The following is a 26,550-nucleotide window of genomic DNA, read 5'->3' on the forward strand; positions in this document are numbered from 1 at the left end:
AGGGTTTTTTTTTCCTCTCTGGCACCCTTTTTCTTGGTATATCCAAAGCACACGGAAATGTAGTAAAAAACCGTCATGATTAGACTTCCAAGCCCGTGTGGTATAAAGAAGAGTCACAATTAGACAAAGCCAATTGAGGGTCTGGTGAACTGATGAATAAAACATGCTTCGATAAAAGAATATGCCTAAGTGCAAAGTATCATTATAACATAGCTTGGGTGGAAAAAGGCTTCTTTCCTCACACAAAATTTCTCAGAACCAGAACATTTTCAGATTACTGTTACTGAAATATCCATCAAGGTGTTCAGCAAAGTAGTTATCCACCTCAGAAATACAAGTTATCAAATAAAACTCCATTTCCAAGTATTTCAAACATGGAATTTTCTCAGCTGCAAATTCAAAGGGAAGCAGATGCCTAGGAGCCTTATTATCATTTGAGGAAATATTAAAGAATAGAAATCATCAAGAGAGAGCACGATAGCAGATGGGGTTGAAAAGTACAAACCCCTTCTTCTTCTGACAAGTCAAATATCAAAATAAATTCACTTCAGGCACATCCACATCAGTTTTCATCAGCTTTCTTGCAAGACTTTTATTGGCACAAATGATCACAGGAAGAAAACTTCACGCTGAAAGTGCTCTACCCATCTCCGAAGGGTAAGTTCATTAGGAAGGATTAATTGGGTGAAGGCATTACCTCCTTCAAGAGGTCTTTTTCATGTTAGCCCTTAATAATGTTCACTCTATTCAAGCTAACACTGGAGTGCAACTTTCCACTGTCTTTCTGAATAGTCAAAACTCGACTCTCTCGTGTCAACTATTTTTATTTCCATTGTAATGAAACAACTGCCCTTTACGCAATGATCAAAGGAAAAGAGATGCCACAGTGGAGAACAGAAAATGAGGTACAGGAGGTTCAAAGGACACATTATATCTGCTGATGTGACCTGCTTTGCTCAGTGAACTTAACTTACCTAAGAACATCTCGACTCAGACGTGTAAGGTAGGTTTCAGCCTTGTGCAATGCTTTGTGCCAGAGCTCTGCAGTAGCCGAGACCAACTTCTGCCTTTAACAAAGAGCTTTAGTCACTTCTTGGGCATTGTGAAGGTCTTCTGCACATTCATCACTGAATAATAGCCTACAGGAGAGATGCATGAAATCACATTTTTTATAAGCATCTAAAAGCATTGCCTCCTGTTGAAGTCAGCTGACACCATCTGTACTTAGGCCTGAGAAGATTTAGAGCATTTGCATTGGTTGTCAAAGGAAAAAGAAAATAAAGTTTTCAGCTCTTTAGAAGAAGACGGGTTTGATGCCAGTGCTGTATTTCTGCTGGTGGTGCAATGAATTTCCTATGAAATTCACAATTTGCAGAGGGTCGGGTCCTAAAAATTTTACATGAATGATTTTGTGAAATGCTTGTTTTGTAATTGTCTAAGCATTTTAAGCAGGGTGGTTCTCTTGTACCATGACGACAGCATCAGCTGTCGTTTTGTACATATTGAAATTTCCTTCATTTTCAGGTAAGATTTAACTGACGTGCAAAAAATTTTAGGAGGAATATATAGTTTTAAAGAATGCAGGATATTCTATTGCTATTTAGCAGGCTGCATTTTATACATCTTTTAAGTCTGATGATTATAACAGAAGAAATGTGCCACCTTTAAAGTTCTCTAATTGCTTCTATTCTAAATATTGGTTTTCTGTGTTTAGGAACTTGCCCAAATTCTCATTTCTCAAGCTAAAATTTCTCAAGCTCTCTTTTACCCTGACAGTACATTTCTCTGGAATGCATGAAAACAAAAGGCATAAAGAGAATGGCTTTTCATTTAGTCTTTTACTGGGGAAAAAAAAATACCACACAAATACTTTCAAAACTTTTAATCTAATGGTAAAAATCATGAGAAGCAATGGCTGTCACTGGGGGAAAGGACATTTCCTTGTTCTGCAGGTGACTGATGTTGAGTGATTGGGCTACAGAAACCTTTGCAAATGAAGCAAAGGCAAAATTTGGGGTTCTTTTTTCATCCCAGTTGAGGAAAACATCCCCCTTCGCAAGGTGCTACCAGAAGGCCACCACGTGCTTGAAGGGCTGAAAGAAATCTGAGGTCTGGCAAATGGCTCTGCTGTCTTGGCTGGAGGGAATGCAAAGGTGTGGGAGCCCTTGGGAGAAAAAATGATGGTAAGCTGGCATGTGGGACATCTGAGGACAAGTTGTGTCCCTTGCAAGAAAAGGAGGATGTGTGGCCTGCTCGCACAGGCTTTGCTTTTGGAGATCTTCTTTCCACACAGCATTTAAATATTACCTGTTCATCCTTAGGTCCATGTTAGCTAAAGGATGCATTTCCATCTTTATGGGATGAAAGCATAAAGGACTGAGAAAGGCAGAGGGGCCCCATGGTCAGAGGGTTGACACTTGCAGCATGTAGAGGCGGCAGGCAAGTGTTTTGGGTGGCCTCAGGGCTTTGATGCTGAAGGCCCTGGCTGCTGTTATGGGCAGGTATTTCATAAAGGCCCCCAGGGGAATTGATGCAGAAAGCTGCCTTCACCCACGTACCCTGGCAGTGTGCTCTTGAGAAGCCTTTCACTTCGCTGAACATACCCACAGATGAAAGGGGGCTGAAACAAATGTTGGGGGAAGATAGGAAGCAGTTCTGAAAGCAAATAAATAGAAAAGCTTATGGGATAACGTGAGACCTCCCCTGCCTCTTGGAGGGGTTCCCCTCTACATTTGCACCCCATCAGGGTCATCTGAGCCTCAATGGGAGTGATGGGGACTTATGCAGGTGAGAGGTTTCTTGCTGGGTCAATGCAATGAGGGCGTTTCAGCTGAAGAAAGGCCACTTCTTTCCAAAGTGCAAAAATGTGAGCAAGAGAAAAACCTTCAGTCTGTTCTGCATTCAATCCCAGTCCACACACACTGCAAGTGCTTGAAATGCAATTAATAATGTCAGACCCTTTTACACTTTTAGAGAAGTTATTTATTATTACTATTGTATTGGCATGACACTTATCACCTCAATAATAAAGCCTCTCACTTACAGTAATGGATCTAGCCTCACGACCTGCCTACAAGGAAAGGAAGATTTTAAAGGTGGAAAATTGGGGCCCAGCAAGATGAAGTGATTATGGCCAGGCTGGGGAAGCCTGTGGCAGGGTCCTGTGAAAAATGCAGCTCTCCTGGGAATGGGGACAGTCCTTAATGACAAAAATTAACTTCCCTTTGCATGCTTAGGTTTAAATGTTCCTCTGTTGAATTATCAAGTGAGAAGTTTTTAACAGCAGGTGCCCTCCAATATCATTTCTGGACTGATTTTGGATGACAGACCATTTTGCAGTTGGGGTGTATATGAATGTTAACAGCAGATCGAGGAGCAGAGTGGCACAACAGGAGTCACAGCCAGTCCGGACAAACCTGGTGTATGGGCTTTTGAAGGAGGCAGGGATCACCTAGCACAGAGGCAAAGTCCTGCCTAAACCCAACCCACCAAAATGAAGCATCCTGTACAACAATGCTGATGCTCTGCCTTCACAGCAACTTCAATCTGATCATGAAATTATGATACCTGCTGGAAAACTCCTGTAAGCCACCACTGACAGCCGACAAACAACCCACTGGTTCTGGTTTGCCAACTGTTTACTGTCAGCTGGAGACACACTCGGTGTCACCATGATGAGCTCATGTTTCTCCCCAGAGGACAGAAATGTGATGGAAAAACTTTTCCTCCGTCTCTTCCCCTTGCAAAGTTAGGGAGCTTCTCCTGGCAGGCTCCCACTGCTCACCTCTCATTCCCTAGGCCATCAGTGCTGGGATTGGTAAGGGTTGTTTCTCCTTCCTCCTGGTTTCCTTCCTCACCCTGCTCTTACCACCAAGGAGTTGACGACTTGATGGTGAAGCAGGTGCCATCCAGTCCATAGCAGCCCAGAACTGAAGAGCAGAGCTGAGCTGTCATCTCTGCAGAGGTCAGATGGTCCTCATGTTAGAGGACATTTAAAAAAAAACCAAAAGTATATCTTCCACCAAGATAAAAAGTGACTGTGGAGAGGCACTTGAAGTGGGTTTATTTGTTGCCTATCTTCATAAAACATCTGGAAGGAAATTAGGCAAATTAACAAGGAAAGGCAAGGAGGAGGTATCATTACCTGGATGCAGCCTTTGATGCAGGATGTCCCCGACTGACAGGTTGCCAAAAGGCAGGGGAGGATGGGGGAAGAAAGATGTCGTAGAAGAAAGACTATTTGCTGTATTCCCTACTTCTTTCCTTCCCTCCCTAGCTGGGACACGATTCTGGCTGAGGTGGAGTTTTTGCCTGAGCCTGAGTGAAATTTCTTAGTCTTACATTTTTCAGGGACTGTTGTGATGCATAAATAAACAAGACTCCAGTACCAGTAAAATGTTAATCATGTTCAAAAGCAATTTGTTTTTGAGAGATGGAATTAGAAGGTTTATTTAAATTCACATCCCAGAATGAATTTGGGGACCATATTTGCTGCGGGTGCTGCTCCTCTACATGTACAGGGACCCGAAATACAGCTCACCCATAGAGAAGAGAAGAGAAGAGAAAGCAAGAAGTTGACTCTCCCATCAATACATTTACCTGGCTTTGTACTACAGGTTATATTAATGTCCTTAGTTTAAAATTTGCAAACCATCAGAAATATTAATAAACATTAAGCAGTGGCTCAGGAATAATTTATACAAAGTGCAGTGAAGGTATGCTCTGGCAGCGCTTGTTGTTTCAAAGCATTTGTAATCAGGTGAGACACTCCTAGGAAAACACACAGACGAGCACACGTCATTTGTTTTGTGTCACCTTAGGCTCTGAAGCAAAAAATCTGCATTAACATTTGGCAGGAATTGTGAGAGAGTCACGATGGGGGTTGACCACCACCCAGCATCCCCTAAGCACAGGAGGAAAGTTTTCCTTAATCTGGGGGGGATGCTCCGCTGGAAAAGGGAGCTGGGGAAAATGAGACCTTGGAGGCAAGCCGTAAGAATTAAGTAAGCTTAGGACAGACATCTAGGCTGAAATGTATATTTTTTGTCATTGTTATTTTTAAGCATGTATAAAAGCAAGTCCTGGCAAGTTTGGGTGAATAATTTTTAGACTGAAGGTTATTCACAGTTGAGTTGTTTGATTCTCTGGTGTTAATTACTTCTGCTATGAGTCACAGGGATTTCTTTGCATCCCAAAGTGGATAACCGATATGTGAAATTGGCGAATTACCTGTAGTTGTTTGTAAATAATGGAGAAAGTCTATACATTAAATGTACTAAATCTGTGCAACTTTTATCTGCATTTCCTCAAATACCATCCCCTTTTCCCAAATAACAAAATACATGGTCTGCACAAGCAGGACAAACCAAAGTCAACATTTTTCTGTATGACAACATCTGCAAAGCAAGATCTCCTGGACTGTTTGTTCAGCACTGAAAGTATATTAGCCCTTCTTCCAGAAATAATAAAATCAAAACATTTACCCTCTGGGTGATCATTTAGGTACCTTATAAAGTAAAACCACTCTCATTCAGGAAAGCATTGCAAAACGTTCATAAAAGAAAGGGGCTTGGTCTTGTCATAGTGAAGTCAATGGCAAAGTGCCCATAGAGTTAAAACCTAGAGAAACAGCCACTGGAGCAATGAGCTGTGATCTTCCCTAATCCATAGTATCAGCTGTTGACAGATACATACAGAGTGACTAGTAGGATGTTAAAAAATGTTAACAAAGCAATAGGGACTTAGAGACTGCTTTGAAAATTTCTTTATCACGTTTCTAAACTCACCAGAGGTACCATCATTACAACGTATGACAAAACATATGTTTTCTCTACAAACTGGCTGGCAGGTCTAACTGAAAGTGTCATCAGACTATCAGGAAGCGACTAGTGGAAATGCAACTCCTGTCCTCCTCTTCCCTGTTCCTTCTCAGAGATGAGAAGAAAAGCCCCACTGGGATCCAGTCAACCCACATGGTCTATAAACCCTCTTCAGACCTAAGATCTTTCCAACTGTAGCTTGTACTCTTCAAACATTTATCTTGGTGGGACTTTTTTTTCTTTTTTAACAAGAAATTAAAAGAGAATGAGGGATGAACAACACATTTCCTGCATTTTGTAACAGCTGCTGCTTTAGCTAAAACCATTGGGATTAAATAACATGGTGCAGGAGGGCTGGTCCACAACCTCCTCTGGGTGTCCAGGCTGCAGCCCAGCTCCCGTGCCAGGCTGATCACATGAACATATTTGTATTAGAGGGATAAACTGTCAATTTATTCCTTTTCCTGTTTTAGCACTGATTGTAAGGAACATTTGCATTGATAAGGGTGCTCTTAAAGACAGGAAGGGACTTAATACTGGTGGCAGAAGGAGACCTTTGTTTGCTTCGTGATTTCTGAAGGGGTATGTATCTAAAGTCCAGTATTTCCAGCAGAACTGGGCTGGCTGACAAATGAATCAGAACCAGGGGACGCTGGTGTTCTCAGGGGTGTGTGTCTAGACCCTGAGGTGCTTGCCCCCAGACAGGAATTTGGGTGACTGCCTCTGGGTGGGAAGGAGCGAGAGGGAGCCACCCCCACGATGGCTGTCTTTCCCCAGCCAGCATGGAGCTACTCTGTTGGGACAGGACAAGTGCATTCATGGCCCTGCAGTGTCTTTGCTAGTACCAACCCACTGTGTCCAAAGCAAAATAAGGAGATTTCAGGGCTTTTTCTGTCTGGTGTCATGGCGGCTTGGCACGTGGCAGAGTGACCATGTCCATAGATGTCTTTGGAGACCTAACCAGACCTCTCACCACCTAGCAAGATTTGTTTCTGTTGATACTTAAGTACAGGATTTGGGTGACTCCAAGGAGTGATGGTTAGCAATAAAGGTATTTCAGACTTGTTTTAGATATTTGTTTTCAGTCTGGACAATCTGACCGTTGGAAAATATTTTACTTTAAAAGGTAGGGTGAAAATACCTTCTTAGAAATATGGCCTGAGCCAGTAGGTTAATAGTCCTGGACAGGCTGGAGAGCTGGGCCCAGGGAAACCTCATGAAATTCAACAAAAGCAAGTACAAGGTCCTGCCCCTGGGGAGGAACAACCCCACGCACCAGCACAGGCTGGGGGTGACCTGCTGGAAAGTGGCTTTGCTGAGAAGGCCCTGGCAGTGCTGGGGGGCAGCGAGGTGACCCTGAGCCAGCACCGGGCCCTTGTGGCCAAGAAGGCCAGCGGTGTCCTGGGGTGCATTAAAAGGAGTGGGACCAGCAGGTCGAGGGAGGTTATTCTTCCCCATCTACTCCGCCCTAGTGAGACCACATCTGGAGTGCCATGTCCAGTTCTGGGCTCCCCGGTTTAAGAAGGACATAGAACTGCTTGAGCAAGTCCAACAGAGAGCTGCCAAGATGCTCAGGGGACTGGAGCATCTCCCATATGAGGAAAAGCTGAGACACCTGGGTTTGTTCAGCCTGGAGAAGAGAAGACTGAGGGGGGATTTCATAAATACCTATGAATATCTAAAGGGTGGGTGTCAGGAGGACGGGACTAGGCTCTTCTCAATAGTGCCCAATAACAGGCCAAGGGGCCAATGGGCACAAATCAGAACACAGGAAGTTCCACCTCAATATGAGAAAAACCTTCTTCCCTGTGTGGGTGCCAGAGCAGGGGCACAGGCTGCCCAGGGAGGCTGTGGGGTCCCTTCCCTGGAGACATTCACACCCCGCCTGGACGCGGCCCTGTGCCCCTGCTCTGGGTGTGCCTGCTCAAGCAGGGGGGTTGGACGGGATGATCTCCAGAAGTCCCTTCCAATCCCCACCATTCTGTGATTCTGTAGTAGTTCCATGGGGTCTTCATAAGCTCCAGGAAGATCAGTATAATCCTACCACCAGTGCACAGAGGTACAACCAGCAGCTTCAGGGAGATTTGTCTGGCCTTTGCTGCCTTCTCTGCTGGATATAGAATGTGTGGCGATGGTTCATGTTTTGGGTCACTAGGACTAAATCGATCGAAAGACAAAAGACACTGAATGTCAAGCTCGCAGTTACTCCTGTCCTTCCCATCATGAAGGTCTTTGGGAAAGGCCAGTCCCTCAGGAACCCCAAATTCTGTGCCTAGCAAGGACTATCTCACAATATTTCTGATTAAGTAATTCTGAACCACACATGGTTTCAGGGCAGCTGGAAGGCTATTTTCTGGGCATAAGCATGCACTTAGTTTTCCCAGGATTTCCTAAGTACAACCTTATGGGAACTGCTCTGCTACATCTAGATCCTGACTCAGGTTTCTTCACCCAAGGGATCTCTGCAACTACCACACCAAATCTGAAGACTGCAGGGCAAAGCCTGGTGTCTCAATAAACATTGTTAATACAGATATCATACAGCTCATACCATTGGATATCTCGCCTTATTGCCATGCATTTATTAGATTTATTTATTTATGAAGAATGCACAGGGTATCCAAAGATTTTCTACACCACTGATATAAGCTCCAACAGATTTCTGTGGACAAATATTGAAGGGCAAAAAAAATGTTCAGCTTCTGTATTTTTATGTTTTATTCCCCGATTGAGGTTAATCTTTTCAATACATGCTCCAGTATTTTACCGAGTTTGTAATTTCATGGGATTATTCAGAAATAATCCAAATAATCAGAATAATCCAATTTTCCAGTTCCTCTGCTACCTCCATTCCCCTGGTAACATTCATGGGTAGAGAAGCCTTAACATTCCTTACAAAGGCAAACCATTCAGCCACCAAGACTGAATACAGGCCTAGTAAAAAAAAAACAATTATTCTTCCTTGGTATTATAAAAAGAGCTGCTTTCTGTAACTCCTTTTTAGGAGTTTACAGAACCAGAGAAATGCCATGCCTTTGAATATTAGCATGCTGATATCTGCATGCGATGACCCAGCAAAGACAATGGAGCTGAGCCGGTGCCTCATTCGACCAGCCGGCTACTTGACTTACTTTCTTCAGCTCAGCATCTCAAGCATTTTGGGAGTCAGATTTAATCCACTGGCTGTTGCAGCCCTCTCGTGGCCACACAGACCCAACCGGCTGCTGGGAAAGCACCGACCAAAATTCTGTGTGGGAGGACAACATGCTTTAAAAAGCACAACAAATAGTTATTAAATAGCATATTCATCCGAGAATAAGTATATAAATAAATGAAACAGACACTTAGGATAGCATTTGTTCCAGGTGTACAAGCAGAGTTGTTGTTAAACGACTTGCTTTTCAAGAATCAAAAGAAAAATTACAGATAAAGCACTAAGCAGTCGCGTTTTTAATGGGGTGCCCTGTTTCATCTCCCTAGGCCGTCACTAAACAGTCTGCTTTGAAGTGCTCCTTTTCTTTTGAGCGTTTGTGCATTGATTTACAATGGCGTGGGTAAATTTTGTGTTCACGACTTTTGCTGAGTATCTGCTTACTGGAAACATACAGTTCTGCTCAGGAAACTCCAAGGAGGGGTGAAAACCTCTTTGGTTGGGGAGAATCTGGACTATTCCAAATTTCTGCAAAGACTAACAGGTAGGTGGTTCTTTGGAGCTTGAAAAGCAAGCCTGGGTTTTGGTATATTTTGGTTTTCCTTTTAATCTACCAGGGAGAGACAGAGACATCACTAACACTTGGAAATAAACTGTGGGAATTAATAGTGGAAAGAAAATGTTCGTGGGAGCGGTGCTGAGAGCCCATGCAACAGCCCAGCCATACGCTCCCTGCCCAGTGCTGTCAGCAAGCACAGCCAAAGGAGATACCTATAGAATAAAAAATAAAATGGGTCAAAACAAAAAGTTTGCGCATACGTATGAGGTACTCTGGCGGTGGTTGTCCAGTTTTGATTGACATTTCCTAGACTGACAGCAACAGTACTTACAGACCAGAGAGCTGGAGGCCTGCTAGAAGGATGATGTTACACTATCGTTTCCCCACTGCTTTCCTCTTTTTTTTCCTTACTGTAGTTTCAGATGAAACATCTGCAGGAGAAATGTCTGTATTTCAAAGATATAAAAAACCCAAACCAAAAATAAAATAAAAATAATTAAAAAAAACCAACGAACCCCAAACAATAAAAAAAAGCACAAAGTGGAGCCGTGAGGACTGTGTGAGCAGACATTACCTTTTCAGATGGGAACGCTGCTACCCCTGGCAGTAACAGCATTCAGGCAGATGAGGGGGCAGGTAGGTTTAGCGGGATCAGCAGGACTCTGGGTGACAATATCATCTAATGTTTTGCAAGCCAGTGTGCCAATCCATGTGTTCGCAATGCTGGAACAAGACTTTCGATTAATAAGGCAGCACTATCTGCACCCCTTCAGATTTGTATGGGCACATGTTTTCCAGCTTAGGCATGGAAAACTCAGTTTATAGAGGTGGGCTGTACACCTGCAGGTATTTTCCATCTGAGCTGGTGCTTCCTGCTCTGAGATCTACTTGCAACGGGGCCAGAAGTACTGCAGGCTCCTTTGGCCCCATGTGCCCAGCCCAAAGTCTGCACAGCACCATGGCCCTAAATGCAGCACCAAACGCCACTGGTGTCCTGTGTGGGGTCTCCCTTTCCAGCTGGCTGACCTGGAAGCACCTTCTTTAGCCCTCTGAATAACTCAGGACCCCGTGGAAATAGTCTTAGCTTACCTGTATTACCACCTTAAGCACATACATTATACTGAAGTAACGTAGGTGCTGTTTCGCTGTGCTGCAGCAGCGCTGCGTCCTTAGGAGCCAAGCTGCCTCCCGCGGCTGTGGCACAAGGACGACCTGCAGCTCATGCCCAGCCCTTCCATGGCCTCAGGCTTGTCCTTCTCACAAGAAACTCTCAATGCTTCCATGAAACGGTATTTTGCATTTTTTATTTTTAACTAAATAACCTCTTTACTCTTCATTTTCTGTAAGGCCACACGTACAGAACAAGATGTGACTTTTTTTGGTTTAAGGCTTTTATTTTATACGGAGAAAAACAGTAGTAAGAAAGTAACAAAATTAATATCGGCCTGAAAAAGCACAGAGCAAGTACCATCCGGGGATCCAAAAAATTCTCCAAACAAAAAGGCCGATAAATTTTTAAGACATGTCTATATTGCGAGATTCTGAGGTGTTTGGGGCAGTAAATGCCTATGCTGATAAAACCATGTGAAATAGCCTAGTGCAGAGCAACTCACAGCTTAGGTCTGGGTGCAGTGAGGGACATGACTTGGGTGCCAAGCAACGGTGACACCTTGCTGCCTTTTTCTTGGTACAGCTGGAAGCAGTGGGTCTGTACGCAGCCAGCATGCAGGCTGTAGCATCCTCCTGGTCATATAGACATGTCTTTAGGTAGGTAAACATGCTGGCTATATAGAAAAGTGGAAATCCCAGTGTCAAAAGCACAGGCAGCATGTGTACCATTAAAAAAAGTCCACGTAGGCTTTTAGTGAGATGGAACTCTACTTTCTGGAAAACATTCTCCTAGGACTGGACTAAATAACCAGGGTGAAATCTTGGCTCCATTGACCTCAGTGGGACAAAGAGCTCATCCCCAGTGTTGCAGCATCCTCTGACCGTGGCTGAGAATGGGAGGCTGCAGCTGAGCCCCACTTTCTTGCCTGCAATTTGCCTTCTTTCTATGCTACAACCTTCTGCAACTGCATTGCCCCTAATCCCACCCTAACTTGTCTTTTGCAGTTGGTCCGGACTCTATGATTCAACCACAATCATACTCAAGTTGTTGTTGAAGATGATCCTCCCATCCTTTTTGCTGCTGCACTCTGGCTGGCAGAGAGCCTCCTGCAGCCGCTGCCGCAGGCCTGGGGGGGCTGTGCCCAGGAAGTTTTTTGTCCCCGTCAGGAAATCCAACATGCGGGCTCCAACCGGGTCCCCCTCAATAAAGCACTCGGTGATATCCCAGCCCGATGGGTATTCATAAATGTGGTATTCAACACCCAGTCTCTTCAAAATATTCGTGATGCCATTGGAGGTGACGTAGTGGCCGCTGTCAGTGGAAGGCAAGCAGTGTCTGTACTTCTTCCACAAGCTGGCCCATCCGCTACTGTCTGCCAGGGTAGGAGGGAAGGTTACTTTTGCAAAGCCAAGGCAGTCAAACACCAGCTAATGCAACTACTGAATGAGTTTGAAATGCTCCCTCGCTGCTGGCCCAGACTACCGGGAGCAGCAGAAGAGCTTTCCCCTTACTTGAGTCAACTTAGAAATGTCCATGCCTGGAGAGAGGTAAAACTGTGATCTCCATCAGCCCCACTCCACCCCTCCAAATGCTCCTGTTTAAAGGAAATTCTGACAGGTGGTCTCTGGCACTGGATTTCTCCAGCAGGAGGAGCACACATCAGTGCACTGAGCCTGCACATGCATGCTACCTATGAACTGACCCTTTGATGGAACAGTGCAGGTGTTTTTATACATTGAACCTCAATTTTAAGTATACATCACAGAATACATACCTGAGAAGCCAATCCTAGCTAGCAAGGGAAACAGCCTACCCGCAAAGCTAAAGGGAGTTTTAATGCCAAATGTGGGGAAGTGTGCTTTATCCACTGCACCACAAGCTGGGGCTCTGTGAATGGCACACTGGAAAGAACACTCTTCTATTTTAATAAGTGCCATGATATTGTAACTGCCTCTTTTTCCTCTTGGCAGCTCCTGTTGTCCTGCTGGGGTCTGGGTCATCACTGTGTGGACAGAAGAGCTCCAAACATGGGTCCTCCCAGACCTCAGGTTGAACAGTGCTCATTTCACCATGAAGAAGGATTGACCCTCATTCGTTAATAGCCACATTTGCCCCTAGCCAGTAATTTCACTGCAGGAGGTCTCTGCAAGTTAGAGAGTAATTCATCTACTTCATAAGCAGGGAAGCCAGAGCATGAAGGCTATGCTTATACAGTCCCATCAGACATTGGGGTCCAAGAGGCTAAGCCCAAGTTCACTTGTTCTCTGTGAAATACTGCGTGTTTTATTTAATTACTCTCTACTAAAATCCTGAGATTAATACTTGTGGTTCTCATACTTTAAAGCAATTCAAAACACCAGCAAAGAAACAAAAAATGAAAGGCCCCTCTTACCTGATAAAATTATGATCAGGAGTTTACCATGATGGTCAAGGCAGCTGTGGAAAAACTTGATAGTGTTGAGAATATCCTCCACACGGTACAACATCTAGAAGTGACAGTTACACACAGCTGTTATTCCTCCTCCACAGCGCAATGGCCCTTCAAAGTCTTAAACCCTTCTCTATAGAGTTGGTTTAAATTACCTTCCTGTTGCTTCCCAGACTGTCCTAACTCAGCACGCATATTTAGGGATGCCCCACAGGACTGAGCATCACCAGCTCTCCACCAGCACCAACAGCCTGGGGCCAGACCCAGGGACCCTCTGCTCAGCCTCCTCCACCAGCCGGATAGTGACCTGCCCATTGCTGCCCTTCAAGCCCAAAGCAGTTTTGTTGTTGGAAAAGATGTGCAGAGGAGAGCCCCCTGGTTTCTGTGTCTGGTCCTTATAACCAGGGGCACTTATCAGATGTGTCTGGGCCTTGTCCAGGCTCAATCTCTTCCAGACACCAAGGAACACTTGGGACAAAGCAGGGCTCATCTCAAAGGCTGCCCTCATGGCTTGTACCTTAGCCCTTGGCCCATCCACCAAACCTTCTAGTTCTGAAATCAGCTCTTATGAGATGAAAGCAAAATGAAATAAAAGCCACTAAAGCAAGAGAATAACAGATTTTTATAAAATATAATTAGTACATACAACATCAGTGTCATCAGTATGACGGACACAGCAGCATCATTTTTGACCCAAAACCTGACACAGGTGTTCATTCACTAACCTTTCCCTTCAGTGCTATCCAAACTACTTTAATTACGCAAAAAAAGCGCTATCTTTTTACAGCATCAAAGCATAATTGTTGTTCTGTGTGTGACGTGTGATGGTCTGAGACTCCTTCCTGTTTATTGCCCACCATATATAGTTAAACCAGTATAAAATAGCGACCAAACCTAGGGTGGAGGGGGAATGAGGTTTGGTGTTTGCAGAGTTGCTGCAGAAGCTGTTGCTCATGGGAGAACTGTACTCAGCTCAGCTCCCCCTAACTTGATGCATGCAGCAGAAATAAAGGGAGTAGTTAAAGCTAATTAAAGCAACACTCCATTACCTGGATCATATGGATGAAGTCAAATTTCTTGTGTGCACCTTTGTCTTTCACCTGTTGTTCATAATCCGAGGAAGTGAGCTGGTGCCAAATAAAAGAGACATTTTGCAGGTCTGGAGCTTGATTCACCAACTCTGATTTTAAAAAGTTGAAGGAAAACATGAATTTCACAAAAGGGCAGAAAAACTCATCATTCAAATCAACAGGCCTTGCTATACCAGGCAGTGAGTATAGCCTTACCTTTGTAAGCTGCCACGTGCTGTGGGTTGGGCTCTACGATTTCATTGTCAATAAAGACCCCTGGGTGTGCAGCCTGCAGTATCCTGATCATTTTCAAATCCTGCTCACCTATTCAATAAACAAAAATTCTTTAAAATGTACTTAAATGAGATGAAAGGATGCCGGTGCACCTGCCGCCTCTGCTGCCAGGAAATCCCCCAAGCAGAACTGAGGCACTTTCTACCTTGTGGCTTGCGTGATGGCATATAACCCAGTGATAGTCTAACGGCAATATCTTACTGTTCAGGGTAACATGCAGTTACAGATAAGACTAAGAACAAGGAGGAGATAAGCAACAGTGCAGAAACCTGCTAATGACAATACTCTGGGTCACGGGACAGACAGATCAAAATAGTCGAAGATCAATGCTTTAACAACCAGGAAGCATTAGTTTTCAACCAAAATGCAAAGTTTGAATGGGGGCACGGAGGGAATCAGCACAGTTGTGCAATTTCAGCACGGCACAGGGCAGTCCTTGCCTTTGGCACTGCCCTGGGGAAGTGATGGTTGCTTTGCTGCTGGTGTGACATGGCTTGGAGTCCTGGGGTACATGCAGTACCTTGGGTCTTCCCTCTTTGGGGCCAGACACATGGTCTCAGCCCTGGATATCTACTAACTAGTCATTATCTTGGAGCTGCAAAGAGAGAGTCACATATTGGCATGTAGGTGCCCTGCAAATTTAGCTATCGGTTTTCCTCTGTTGCTGTCGGAGCTCTGGAGGAGCAAGCGGCAGTCTCTCCTTCTGTCCTAGAAAGGTCTCAGCCTCTTTCAAGACAATGCAGGTCACCCTTGTTTCTTTCAGAAAGGCCACAACACACCAAGCGTACAAAGTCCACCTGGGACTATGGAAATAAAGAACAGAGGTGACCACCTTAAGAGAACCTTTATGAGGATCTTGTCTGTAGCTGACGGTGGGGCCTAAAAATAGTCCTGCCCTTGAAAATGTCACACACTGAGGGCTTGATATGAGATACTGCATCTTTCCTAGCCTTTCAGCTGATGCACCAGCTATGAGAAAAGTTGTCATCTTTGGCAGGTGTTGCAGTAAATAGAATTCAAGGAGGGAAATATCATCCATGCCAGCACTACAGGGACATTCGAGGAAGGACAAGGCTTTGAAGTTGGAGAAAAAATATCCAAGACCCCTGAGGAATGCAGTGGTAGAGGTGCAGGGCTGGGCACAGGCAGAAGGAAAGAGGCTGCAGCTCCGTTCGTTGAAGGTGAGTGCATGGTCCAATGCTGTTTACACTGGTACTTCAAGGCAGATCCCTATGGCAAGCAGCTGAATCACTTCAGACAGTCCTAAATGCCTGTTAGTAGATGCCTTGGGATGGGAACTACCAGCAATTAGAGGTGCTGACGTGGGCTCCCCACAGCCTCAGGGCAGGCAGGAGGCAGAGCAGTGCTGCCTCAGGCCCTGGAGCCACCCATAGCTGCAAATGGGTTAACAGTGAATGGGTATCTTTAAAGTTGCTTAGCCTTTTTTTACTCCATCTCTGTAAAATGCCCAAACCCAGTCTTTGTGAGAGCAGGTAATAACACCCTCAATGCAGACATCATCCAGGGGTGTCTGCAAAAAGTGGTAAAAATCCAGTGCTTCAGAGCAGGAATTTCTCTGCTCATCTTGCCCTGCCAGCAGCAATCCTTCAGCACTAACCACAGTGAGGCTGAAAGAGGAGTGAAACCCCTCTGCAAACAGCAGCCCACGCTGGCACTAACCGGGAGGTTACAGCCGGGGTAGTTAAACCAGCCGTGGGAAAACACGAGCTGAATGAGAAAATGTGATCTGCACCAATCACCTGGTTTTTAGGATGTGGATTAGGTCACTAATGCCCATTAATAATTTCACCACCTAAACTGGTCCTGGGGGCTCTGTGAAATCAGAGTCCAAAGGTCAGGGATCAGATATAACCTTTTGCTCAGTGCCATCCCAGCTCACTCTGCCCGGCTGCAGAAAGTTCAGCTCTTACAGCCATGGGCAAGCTGAGGGCGTGCGAGTCTGTGAGGGGCAGCTACCCAGGAAACCCAGGAAATTGTAGGGGTTTTATTTTTCCATTAAAACATTTTCTGAAGAGGAAATAAGAAAAAACAGGGATGGTGCAAAAAGTTCATTTTTCCCTTTGTTTTCCTGGAGTCAGAATTTTCATTTTATATTAGTTAATGAAACTGAAGTGTAATTGAGAACTGAATTATTTCTTCCTGCTTGCTTTCTCATATGCTCTAACATATTCCCAACTGGGGAAAACAATTCAATGCTATTTTTCTCTTCCTCAGGAAAACAAGCAAAAGAAGTGAGGAAAAATACTTTCACTTGAAAATACTAACACTTGAAACTCAGCTGAAAACACTTTTTAAAGCAAAAGCAAACTGACAAATCAGACTGACACTTCTTTTGTCTCCTTTTAATTTTCTCCCAGTTTCCCTAGAGGCAAAGTTGGTTGTTTCACCCCTTTTTTTAAAACAGAAGTACATTTAGAACATCTTTAAAGCTTTTTTTTTTCAAAAGATGGGTTTCCCTCTGGGGGGAAATATCATTCGCAGTTAAACCCTACTTATCACTGGATAAAAACATAGTAGTGACAAAGAAATGTGTCTTGAAAAAGCTGACAAGGCCTCATGCTAATGGTTGTGGCCAGCTGGTTTTGCACCACCTGGAGTAGAGCATTACCCAGCTTTGCCCTCTGGGATCCCTAAAAGCAAAGCAAAATGAGAGATCCCTTCAGGTGGGATATTCTAAGACAGGACTTTGGGTGGCACAAACCCTGCGGATGTCTCTAATTCTCTCACTGATGAGGTTTGAAGATGCTCCCATACCTAACATGGAGCAGGACTCCTAAAGGCTTTGAGACATGTAAAGTCAGGTGAGAGTCATCAAGAGGCAGACACTAAGCTAAAATCATCACACTTCTCTCACTTCTTGGACTGATTTGAGCAGCAGCATTTCATAAGGGAGGTGGCAAAGGCAGGGAGGAAGCATTGCTCTCATCCTGGCTCCACACCCTGTTTTGCCATTCTCTGTTTCAATGAGAAATACTGTTATTAATGCCTGAGTAGTTATCCCCATTGCTCAAAATTTCAGTATCACTTTCTGCTACCCATAGGGACCCCCTGTTCCCCAGCATCAGCAGTGCTGCTAAGCTCCTTACCTGTGCCACTTCCAACTCCCAGAACATTTATAGCCGATTTTCCATTGCCGAGACTGAAATGATAGGTACACATTATTTCACTACACTATGTCACATGACTTCACATTTTAATTCTAATATCTTGGATGCCACATCGGCCCGGAAATTTATCTGAGCTTTGCCACATGAATTTGGATCGAAATTTGAGCATCCCTTTTGAGTCCAGCTATAACAAACTGCGCGGCAGGAGCCAGCCCCGTATTAGCAAGCTCATATTTCACAGTAAAGTAGGCACCAGTGTATAGTGTTTCTCTTCCTCTGCCAGCGAGTTTTCTTCAAGCTGTGGCTGGCACCATGCAAAAAGGCCTCAGGGAACCCCAGGGCAAAGGGTTCCCTTCGGGGGTAGTGGGGCTGTGCCTGGCTGGGATGGACACCGCTCCCCAGCCGGGGCTGCAGGGACCAGATGTGCTGGGGGAAACCTCTGCACCCTCAGGAGACAAGTTTGGTTTTCCAATATTGGATAAAAAATACTCAGATTTAAAAAAAAAAAAACAAAAAACAAACAGGATATCCAGATGACTGGAAATACTCTCTTTTCAATATTTGTCTTGGTTTGAAATTGGGAGCAAAGATCAAAATCTTAAATAATTTTTACCTTAGAAAAACTACTTCTGAAAAGATCAAAAAAAAAACCCAACCCACCCAGCCTTGTGATTCCTAGCAGAATATTTAATAACAGCCCAGCTGAAGGATGAGGAGCCTGGGCTCAAGGTGCCTTGCTGCTCAACATGCTATATGACCTTGGGCATGGACTGTTTCTGAATATAAATTATTTTTTTAATTATTGTTTTATTGCTTATTTTTATATATCTGATCCGAAGAACAAAACTTTGCCTGCCTTGATTTTTTTCTCAATGGAGAATACAGTTTCCATAACATCTAAGAATTACCCAAACTTGAAAGATCTTGCTTGTGGTTTGGATCTAGGCTGCTTTAAAACTTATCTGCAGTCATCCAGGCTTAATATATTACATCAATACTTCACAAAACTGATTATCATTTGGTACTTAAGCAATGTAAATCGACTTAGGACAGAAACAAGGAGGTCTTATGGGATTGAGAAAAACAAGAATTAGTCACTAGAAGAGAGTTAGAGATGTGTTTTTGTTTGGACTGATGTGTGATGAAGGCCCAAAAGCAGGGAGAGAGCACAAGAGAGAGATTTCTTTTGAAAAAAGAAAAAAAAAATACTTTAATCCCTGGAAAATCAGCTAATAAAGAGATGGACATGAAAATGAGGTCTTGATTCTTTCCTTAACATAAGCTGAGAGGCAGCACAGTGCATTAGCTGAAATAACACATATTCTGGAGTCATTAAACAGACTATCCTAACGACTACTATTAAGGAACTTAAAACTGAAAAGCATTAAAAGTTCATTCATGCCACAGAAAATCCTTAAACATTTTTGCTGACCTTTGTACGTAGGTCACCCTCCCAAGATAACAGATGGCTTTCCCACTTTGGTGGAAGATCTCCTTACCCAGCCATTATGTTGGGCATTTCTTCCTTGTTGAACTCATCCATGCACTGGTGCTCTGTTGAATGATCCAAAAATGACTTAAAGGCTTCAACATACTCCTCGGCTGTGAGACTTCTCATGGAAGGGGTCACATATAGCTCTTGAGAAATAAATACAAATTGTGAGTTAGTGGCTTCAAGGCACGTGAAGGATCAAAGTACTTACCTCATGGAAGAAACCCAACCCAACAGAAGCCAGAGGTTCAGGAAGATGGTAGGGAGGACACGTGGCCCAGGAGCCATCCAAGCAGGTGGGTTCATGTGAACACTTTCCAACCTGTTCACACTCAGGGTTTGAAAACTGTTCTTAGATGCCCTTTGACATCAGCATATTTGTTAAGTGCCTCATTACTACAGGTCTCCCTGAGGAAAATATCCCCATAATTTCCTGAAGATGCCTAGATCAATATCGGGTACTTGGTTTGCAGAAATGGAGGTAACTGGAGTGTATTTCTGGAAGACTCAAGGCAAGAAGGTGAAGGGAATCACACAGTAGGTCCAAACCTGGAGGGGCCATTGCTCTTGCACATGCTGGATGATGTGCCAGCTGTTGGCACACTTGCTATTAAGGGTGATGCCACAGAAAAACTGCTACCTGAAGCTGAAGCACAAATAGTCAACCCTGTGCATCTCATTTCTGACTCTTGCCAGCATGGGACTGCAATGCACTGCTGGAGAGGTGAATTCCCCGCTGGGAACTGCAGCTTGTGGCCAGGGCGACAACTGATGGCAAAAGCACCTGAATGGGCTCATGCTCAAATGTGGGTGGCTGAGAGCAAGATTTCTACCTCTGAACCAACACCCAGGGCTGCTCAAGGGGTTGCAAGCAATTATTGCAAAAACTCACTTTCGTGCTGTTTCATCCTAACGACAGCACTGCTGCCAGGGCACAAGCTCTGGCCAGCTGCTTGGGTCTGAGGAGCAACAATGAGGCTAAGACCTGAGGCTCATGCGAAGATACCATACAGTTGAGTTCTGGTCTGGGGTCTTTCTCATGCAGAGGGCTGCAGTAGGAAGGTAGTCATAGTGCCAGCCTCAGCATGTGAGATCAGCATTGGAAAGGTAGCATTCAATAGGTGAAACACCAGCTTTTCCTCATAAACAAAATGAGGATCACAGAATCACAGAATGGCGGGGGTTGGAAGGGACCTCTGGAGCTCATCCCGTCCAACCCCCTGCTGGAGCAGGCACACCCAGAGCAGGGGCACAGGGCCGCATCCAGGCGGGGTGTGAATGTCTCCAGGGAAGGGACCCCACAGCCTCCCTGGGCAGCCTGTGCCCCTGCTCTGGCACCCGCACAGGGAAGGGGTTTGTCCTGTTATTCAGGTGGAACTTCCCGTGTTCTGATTTGTGCCCATCGCCCCTTGGCTTGTTGTTGGGCACTAATGAAAAGAGTCTAGTCCCATCATCCTGACACCCACCCTTCAGATATTTATAGGTATTGATGAAATGAAGGACAGGATGAAGGACAGGACTCAGCAGAACATCTTCATCCACATTTTTGCCTTTTGAGGACCCGTTTATCATCTGGTTTTAGTTGCCACTAGTAAGAAAACTATGTGTGTCTCATACAGGACTGTGCAATCTTGAATGCTTGTGCTGTTTCCAAAATCTCATGTCATTGGCAGCTGTGTTTCTGGTAGGTATGCGTGGAAAGCCTATGTCCAGCCCTATCGGAGGTAAAGATATCAACATCTATCCTCAATACTTAGAACTATATCGTAACATAAACCTGAAATGACCCGAACTGCAGTCCGTTTAGCATCCTGTTTCTTCTTTTTTTTTTTTTTTTTTTTTTAAAACAGTTTCTAACTCCTAAAGAACTAAAATATGTTTGTAGTGATAGAACACTGAGTGGGCATTTTACTTTAATCTCTTTTTTAGATTTTTTATTTTCTCCCAAATACCTGAATTATCGTGTGGAGCTGTCAGAATCTCTGCTTCAAAGTTCATGCTGGGGAACCTATTCCTGTAAGGAAAGTATAGCACTTCAGTTATTTGAAGAACCTGTACACTTTTTTGAACCTGCATTGAAAATGCAGAAGAAAAGGAAGGTGCTCCAGGATAAATTTTCCTTGCCAGATAATCAATGTTATTTGTTCTTTTTTACTAGACTAAAGAAAGTTAAAACTTCTTGGTTAGCTGATCCCCCGTAAATATTGGCAACGGACAGGCCACCTGCACCAGTGCTTGTGTGAGATGCGTTGTGGAAGCTTTTCCTCTCTCTGAAGATTTGTCAACCAGTCAATACAGTGGAAGGCATTAGACTAACTCGTATTACACACCCTGTGAAACCTTTAGTCATGAATGGAGTAGAAGAAATAGCAGTGAAATAGGACAAGGCTATAGTGAGCTTCAGCATCTGAAGTGCTAAAAGATCTGCTTGGCCCAATATTTCTGGGACTTTTTTTGCTTTGTACCGTTTTTTAACTTCAGTTTTTCCTCATTGCAAATATTACATTGGATAACTTGTAGAAGGCACAGGACGCAAAGGGCAAAAGCTGAAGAAGTCATTTGACCATAAATGTTTTCCTTCAGTAATATGTTTTCATTCTTAGTTTAGGGGGTTTTGTGAAGATTTCCAGCAATGAAGTCACATCTTCGTTTTCCTTTGACAACGTGCCTCATCTATAAAATATGGATGAGGTGCCACTAGCAAAAGGAAGGAATGAAATTAAATTGGAGCAAGGACCTCAATTCTGCAAAGAAAGTGTTGGGGTGAGGTTATCTATGCAAGGGGAAGAGTCATCTTCTGGGTAATTAAATATCGAGATGCACAACAAGACTTAAGGGGATATTCCTGTATAACCTGAGTTTAGACATGTTGCTGCTCCCAAAATTAGAAAATGCTTCATGACAAGCAGTCTGCAATAGCAGTAAGCAGCCCCCGAGTCCCCTCTGCCAGTGAGAAAACTCCTGCGTGAATAAGAAAAAAGCCAGGAGGTGGAAAGGAAAAAAGGGAGTCTTGTAGTAGGGCTTTGAGTTACAAATATGTAACCCCTGTGCTAGCAGGTAGCAAGGAAGTGGCCATGCGCAAATAGTGCACTGCTTTTCTTGATGAAGGCAATAAAAGGCTAAGGGCAACAAGAAGCCTCAGAGATGCTGCAGTGCTGCCAAGTCCTGCAGAACCAGTTGATTTCATCTGAGTTCACCACCAAAGTCACATACCTAGCTCCCAAGAGGTGCATCAAAAGTCTTGGTTCCATCACCTTCACCTCACCCCCCTCCCAGAAAAGACCTCACAGAAGTTCAGCAATAACAAGCCTGAACTCAGCCTCCTCTGTAAGGCCCACCTTGGCTGCAGGCCAGTCCCTCCAATTTCCACTCAACCCTCTGACCTCCTCTACCTCTCCTCCTCTATCTCTCCCTGTCAAAACAGAGGACGAGTTTGTCCTCTCAGCTGGCTGAACCCAGCAAGACAGTTTTCAGAATAAATCTCTCACTAAAATGCTGAGGGGTAGCATGGCTTCCCCTGCGCAGAGAGGAACAGATCTCAGCACCCAGGGACATGAACTCCATTTCTGACAGGTCAAATGTTTCCAGCCATCCCAGGAGACCTGCCAGGTGACCTGGACAGACTGCAGCACAAGTATTCACCAGGACAGATGATGTCAATTTAACTCTTCCACCGACACTTTTGCCATTTCTCCCCAGGCAAGGTTTCTAAGATTGATTAACACTTGTGGTTGGGAAGGTGAAACAGACTTAAATATTGCCGGGAACAAGTGGACTTCCTCTAAAATCTGGCTTAAAATCTAGCCTAGATCTGAAAATTTGCTTCAGTACTTCGGGCCTGTGCTGCCCGTCCCAGGACCCTGATACCCACCTGCAGGACCGAAGCAGTGACTGCCAGGGAGTGGGATGCTCGCAGGCACAGCTCATCCTGCTGCAGCTCCCGCTAAGTCAGAGCTTGCCATTAGCAATGTTAAACACCTTCCTCTCTGTGAACTGAGCAGGTGGCATTATGGACTGCAGGTGCAGGGCACAGGGGGAATTCACAGTGTCACTTTAAGTGACACAGCACCGCTAAGTTGAAAAAGTCTTTACATTCAAGACATTTCTAGCAGCACAAATTGCAAGAACACTTTTATAACTCATCATTTCATTACACCTAAACTTAGACTGCTAAGGGTCTAAAAGTCTCCTCACAAAGGCTATCTTAGCCCTCATCCCTCTCCAGACATGGGCTGCTGTCACTCCCACCTTACATACATCCACCTGTGACACAGGGATGGCAGGGGCTGGCTCCACCACCCAGCCGGATGGTTGGGGAAACACGTACTCTCACTCCTTTCCAAAATCCACGTACCTCTTCACCTCCGGGACTGGGTCCATGGCTGCGGTGGGTGCCGTGCTGGGGCACGGCAGCTGGGCACGGGGCTGGGGGTAAGCTGGACGCCTGGCCCCTACGTTAGCGTGTCCACCTGCCGCCCCGCTCCACGCCAGCCACTCAACCGGCCGTGACGCCTGCGGTGACCCCAGCGTGCGGCCACGGCTCTGCCGGCACCTGTCGGGACAGGCAGCGTCACTGGAGCGGGAAGGGGAAACCCGAGCCCTGCGGGGAAGGAGCGAGGGGCTGGGGCGGGCGATGTGCAAGGCCTGACATCTGCAGAGCTGTCCTCATCCCACGGGAGCTGCGCTGTTTTCAAGGGGAGAAAAAAAACAGCAGAGGGACAGATTGAGACTTCAAAATCTTTAAATCCTGAGTGGAAGTGTCTGAGGGGTGTCAGCTGGCATTGGGCAGATGCAGGGGCCGTTTCCATCTGCTTTTTAGTTTGCTTTGAACCCAGCCTCCCTTCCTGCTAGCTGCCCCAGGTGGGAGGAGATGTTTTCCTGCATCCTTGCCATGCTGCCGCCTGACAGACGGACATGTTGGCAATGTGTTGGTTGATCCCTGCTTTCTTCGGAGAGAAGAGGGGTTCACCTTCTGCCCAGAGACCTGAGCAAGTGATTTTTCCATCTCTGATTCAGGGGGAAATGGGGCATAATGGCAGTAACTGCCAGCAGGCACTGCAGCCGTGGGCAGCCTGGCCCCCGACGCCCCTGCCCTGCAGGAGCCCGCTCTGCTTGCTAAACCACAGGGATTAGACAGCAAGGAACCATTTTCAGAGGAGAGCTGTCTGAGCCAGAGGTGGATGGAGGTCGTCCACGACAGGCTGACACAGCTGGAGGTGCAGTGGCTGCTATTACAAATACAGAAAATCCCAGGTGCTCCCTGCACCTGAATTCAGACTTTTCTCCTACCAGTTTCCGCAAGATTGGTGTTCCTTTTGCCTAATATCTAATAACACAAATGTAAATAAGACAGGATTTAGAGGCTTTATATTTCCAGGTGAGGTCTGGTGGTAGAAAGCACAGCAGTAGGATCTTCTCCACTCCCTTTCCCTGAAGGCAATGGGCAGAATAGATTTAGCAGACAACAAATAAAACCTCCTCCCTTGAGAGATACCTCCCCCAAAACACTGCCGGCCCTGCAGGGCTCACCAAGGCAAGGGAACACGTTCTCAGGTGGGGATGCTTCACCATCAAGTGACCTGTCTTGGTTTATACTGGACTTGGATTTCCAAATGGATTTATGTCCATCCCAAGGCAGGTCTGCAGCAGCATGTTAAGCTAGAAATGGCCATACTGCTGCTTTTAACCAAAATACTCAAATCAAAGGTGAGGAAAGACTGGAGCCTCTTTGCCAGCTCTAAACTGCAGATGTGGCTCCTGGTGCTGTTTGACCACACAGGCAGTGGTTTTACATCAGCTACTCCATCCCTAAATATTCCAACTGGAGATGCCAGACACCAGACACCAGCCATGCACCAGCAGTTGGCACCTGGCGTTTCTCAGCCAAGCCCCACACTCTGCAGCTGCAGCTCCCTCGTGTCCCCCAGCCACCTCCACCTCGTCCCAGCTAAGCCATGCTGCCCACTCTGGCCTCAACACACCTCCACCCCTCCATGACACCAGCAGGGATGGACACCCTGCAGGTCCCACCAGAAAGCCATACCTCCCCAGGGCAACAGGAGCTGTAGAGAAACCTCCAGCATCCAGGAGCTGCACAGCACTTGGAAACCTCCTTGTACATCCACTGAGAGCTGAGATCCCGCCCCAGTCCATCCCGTATCCCTCCCCCGGCTCCAGCAGCCCACGCAGGTTCATGTCACAACTGAGCTGGCATTAGCCTACAACAACGGCCTTTGTTCCACCCCAGTGCCAGAAACAACAGCACTTTGTGGGTAGCTGCTTGCGCCGGCAGGAATTGGCAGCAGGGTGGCTTTGGCGGATGTACCCTCTGCACGCTGTGCTCTCGGTTGTTCAGGCGAGCTCGTGACTAAATCCACGCTAAATTGTGGTTTTTGTACAAACTGGGGGTTTTTGATCTCCGAGGTGGGATGACGGCTAAAGCTAGAGCCAGGCTTCAGGGCAAGAAAAACAAAGCAACAGTGTTTTACCCCCACACGTGTGGCTGTGGCTGTGAGTTTAGGCCAGGCCTGATCCTGCAGAAATAGGTCGTTCACTTTTTGCGGGGCGAGCCTGCCTGGGGCTGGTATCACCCACTGCACCAAGCCCCCTCGCTGCACCAGCTCCATCAGCCCTCCACAACAAGCCTTGGACCTGCACCTCCAGGCAGGAAAGTCTGAGTATTTGGAAATCAAACTTCAATGAATTTATCTTCTAAATAGTGATCAGCTTCAGGCTGATGAATGTCAGGAAGGTCCTAGGCATTTTTACAGGGTTCTTCATAGTATTACTACTTTATGTTTTGCAAACTGATTAAGGTCCATGTAATGTAACAGATTTTTGTTTTGTGAGCAGAGATCTTTTCTTCTGCAGCACTGTTTCTTTTTTTTTTTTTAATGAAAGTCTTTTCATCAGTTAGGTATTTTCCATTTCCTAGACAAAATTTCTAAGGTATAACCAGCAGTTTCTGTGTTCTCCAAAGTGAAATATTTGGTACAAACATGTCCTTCTGCATTAAGCAAGTTCTGGTGGAGAGGAAGATAACCAGAATTTTTGTAGCACCCATTTTCCTGACAGTTAAAGACAAGATTTCTCATTAAAGGAAGAAATTTTGTTTTGCATTAATCCTATTAAATATTTAACTGTTCCTGGGCAGCAGTAGATCTAGGAGTTTGAGCAACAATATTTGTTTTTATATGTGTTCACAGTTTTTTTTTCCTATAGGAAGAAGAATATGACTTCTGATAAATACTGAAAAAGATGATGCTGGAGAAGCAGAACTCATCCCTCCCCAGGGGCAACAGCACTCACTGCTCCAGCCATGTTTCAATTCAACCTCCCAAAAAAATGAAGCACCTAGGTCTGGAGATCAATTAAATTTTTTTTAACACAGCCCTTCCTGCCTTTTCATTAAAGCCTGGCTACTTTTCATTAAAGCTTGGTGCAGTTCTTCCAGACCTTTTCAAACTACCCTTTTCAAACTATTTTACTAGAGGTCATA

At 45.3% G+C, this 26,550-nt stretch overlaps 1 protein-coding gene across 1 annotated transcript; it reads right to left on the reverse strand.

The window, feature by feature from the left end:
• Positions 1 to 10,922: 10,922 nt before the first annotated feature.
• LOC104052544 (carnosine N-methyltransferase 2) lies at positions 10,923 to 23,860 on the reverse strand. Its single transcript, XM_064453236.1, has 9 exons — positions 23,557 to 23,860; positions 23,407 to 23,521; positions 21,005 to 21,066; positions 19,060 to 19,198; positions 17,540 to 17,592; positions 14,355 to 14,462; positions 14,118 to 14,248; positions 13,033 to 13,126; positions 10,923 to 12,012 (listed from the first exon to the last, which is right to left on the reverse strand). Exons 1-9 carry the CDS (start codon positions 23,858 to 23,860, stop codon positions 11,657 to 11,659), a joined length of 1,362 nt encoding a protein of 453 aa, XP_064309306.1. The 3' UTR covers positions 10,923 to 11,656.
• Positions 23,861 to 26,550: the final 2,690 nt, after the last annotated feature.

The sequence above is a fragment of the Phalacrocorax carbo genome, chromosome 5, assembly GCF_963921805.1.
Source record: "Phalacrocorax carbo chromosome 5, bPhaCar2.1, whole genome shotgun sequence".
NCBI classification, from domain to species: Eukaryota; Metazoa; Chordata; class Aves; order Suliformes; family Phalacrocoracidae; genus Phalacrocorax; species Phalacrocorax carbo.

What these genes read in the sequence shown, in the direction of transcription:
- LOC104052544 (XM_064453236.1), bottom strand. Translation starts at nt 23,860, where the DNA reads ATGGAAACGGCCCCTGCATCTGCCCAATGCCAGCTGACACCCCTCAGA. An exon ending in AGCTCCACACGATAATTCAG is followed by an intron (nt 19,199 to 21,004) that starts GTATTTGGGAGA and finishes TTATTTCTCAAG; the next exon opens with AGCTATATGTGACCCCTTCC. An exon ending in GCACGTGGCAGCTTACAAAG is followed by an intron (nt 14,249 to 14,354) that starts GTAAGGCTATAC and finishes TTTTAAAATCAG; the next exon opens with AGTTGGTGAATCAAGCTCCA.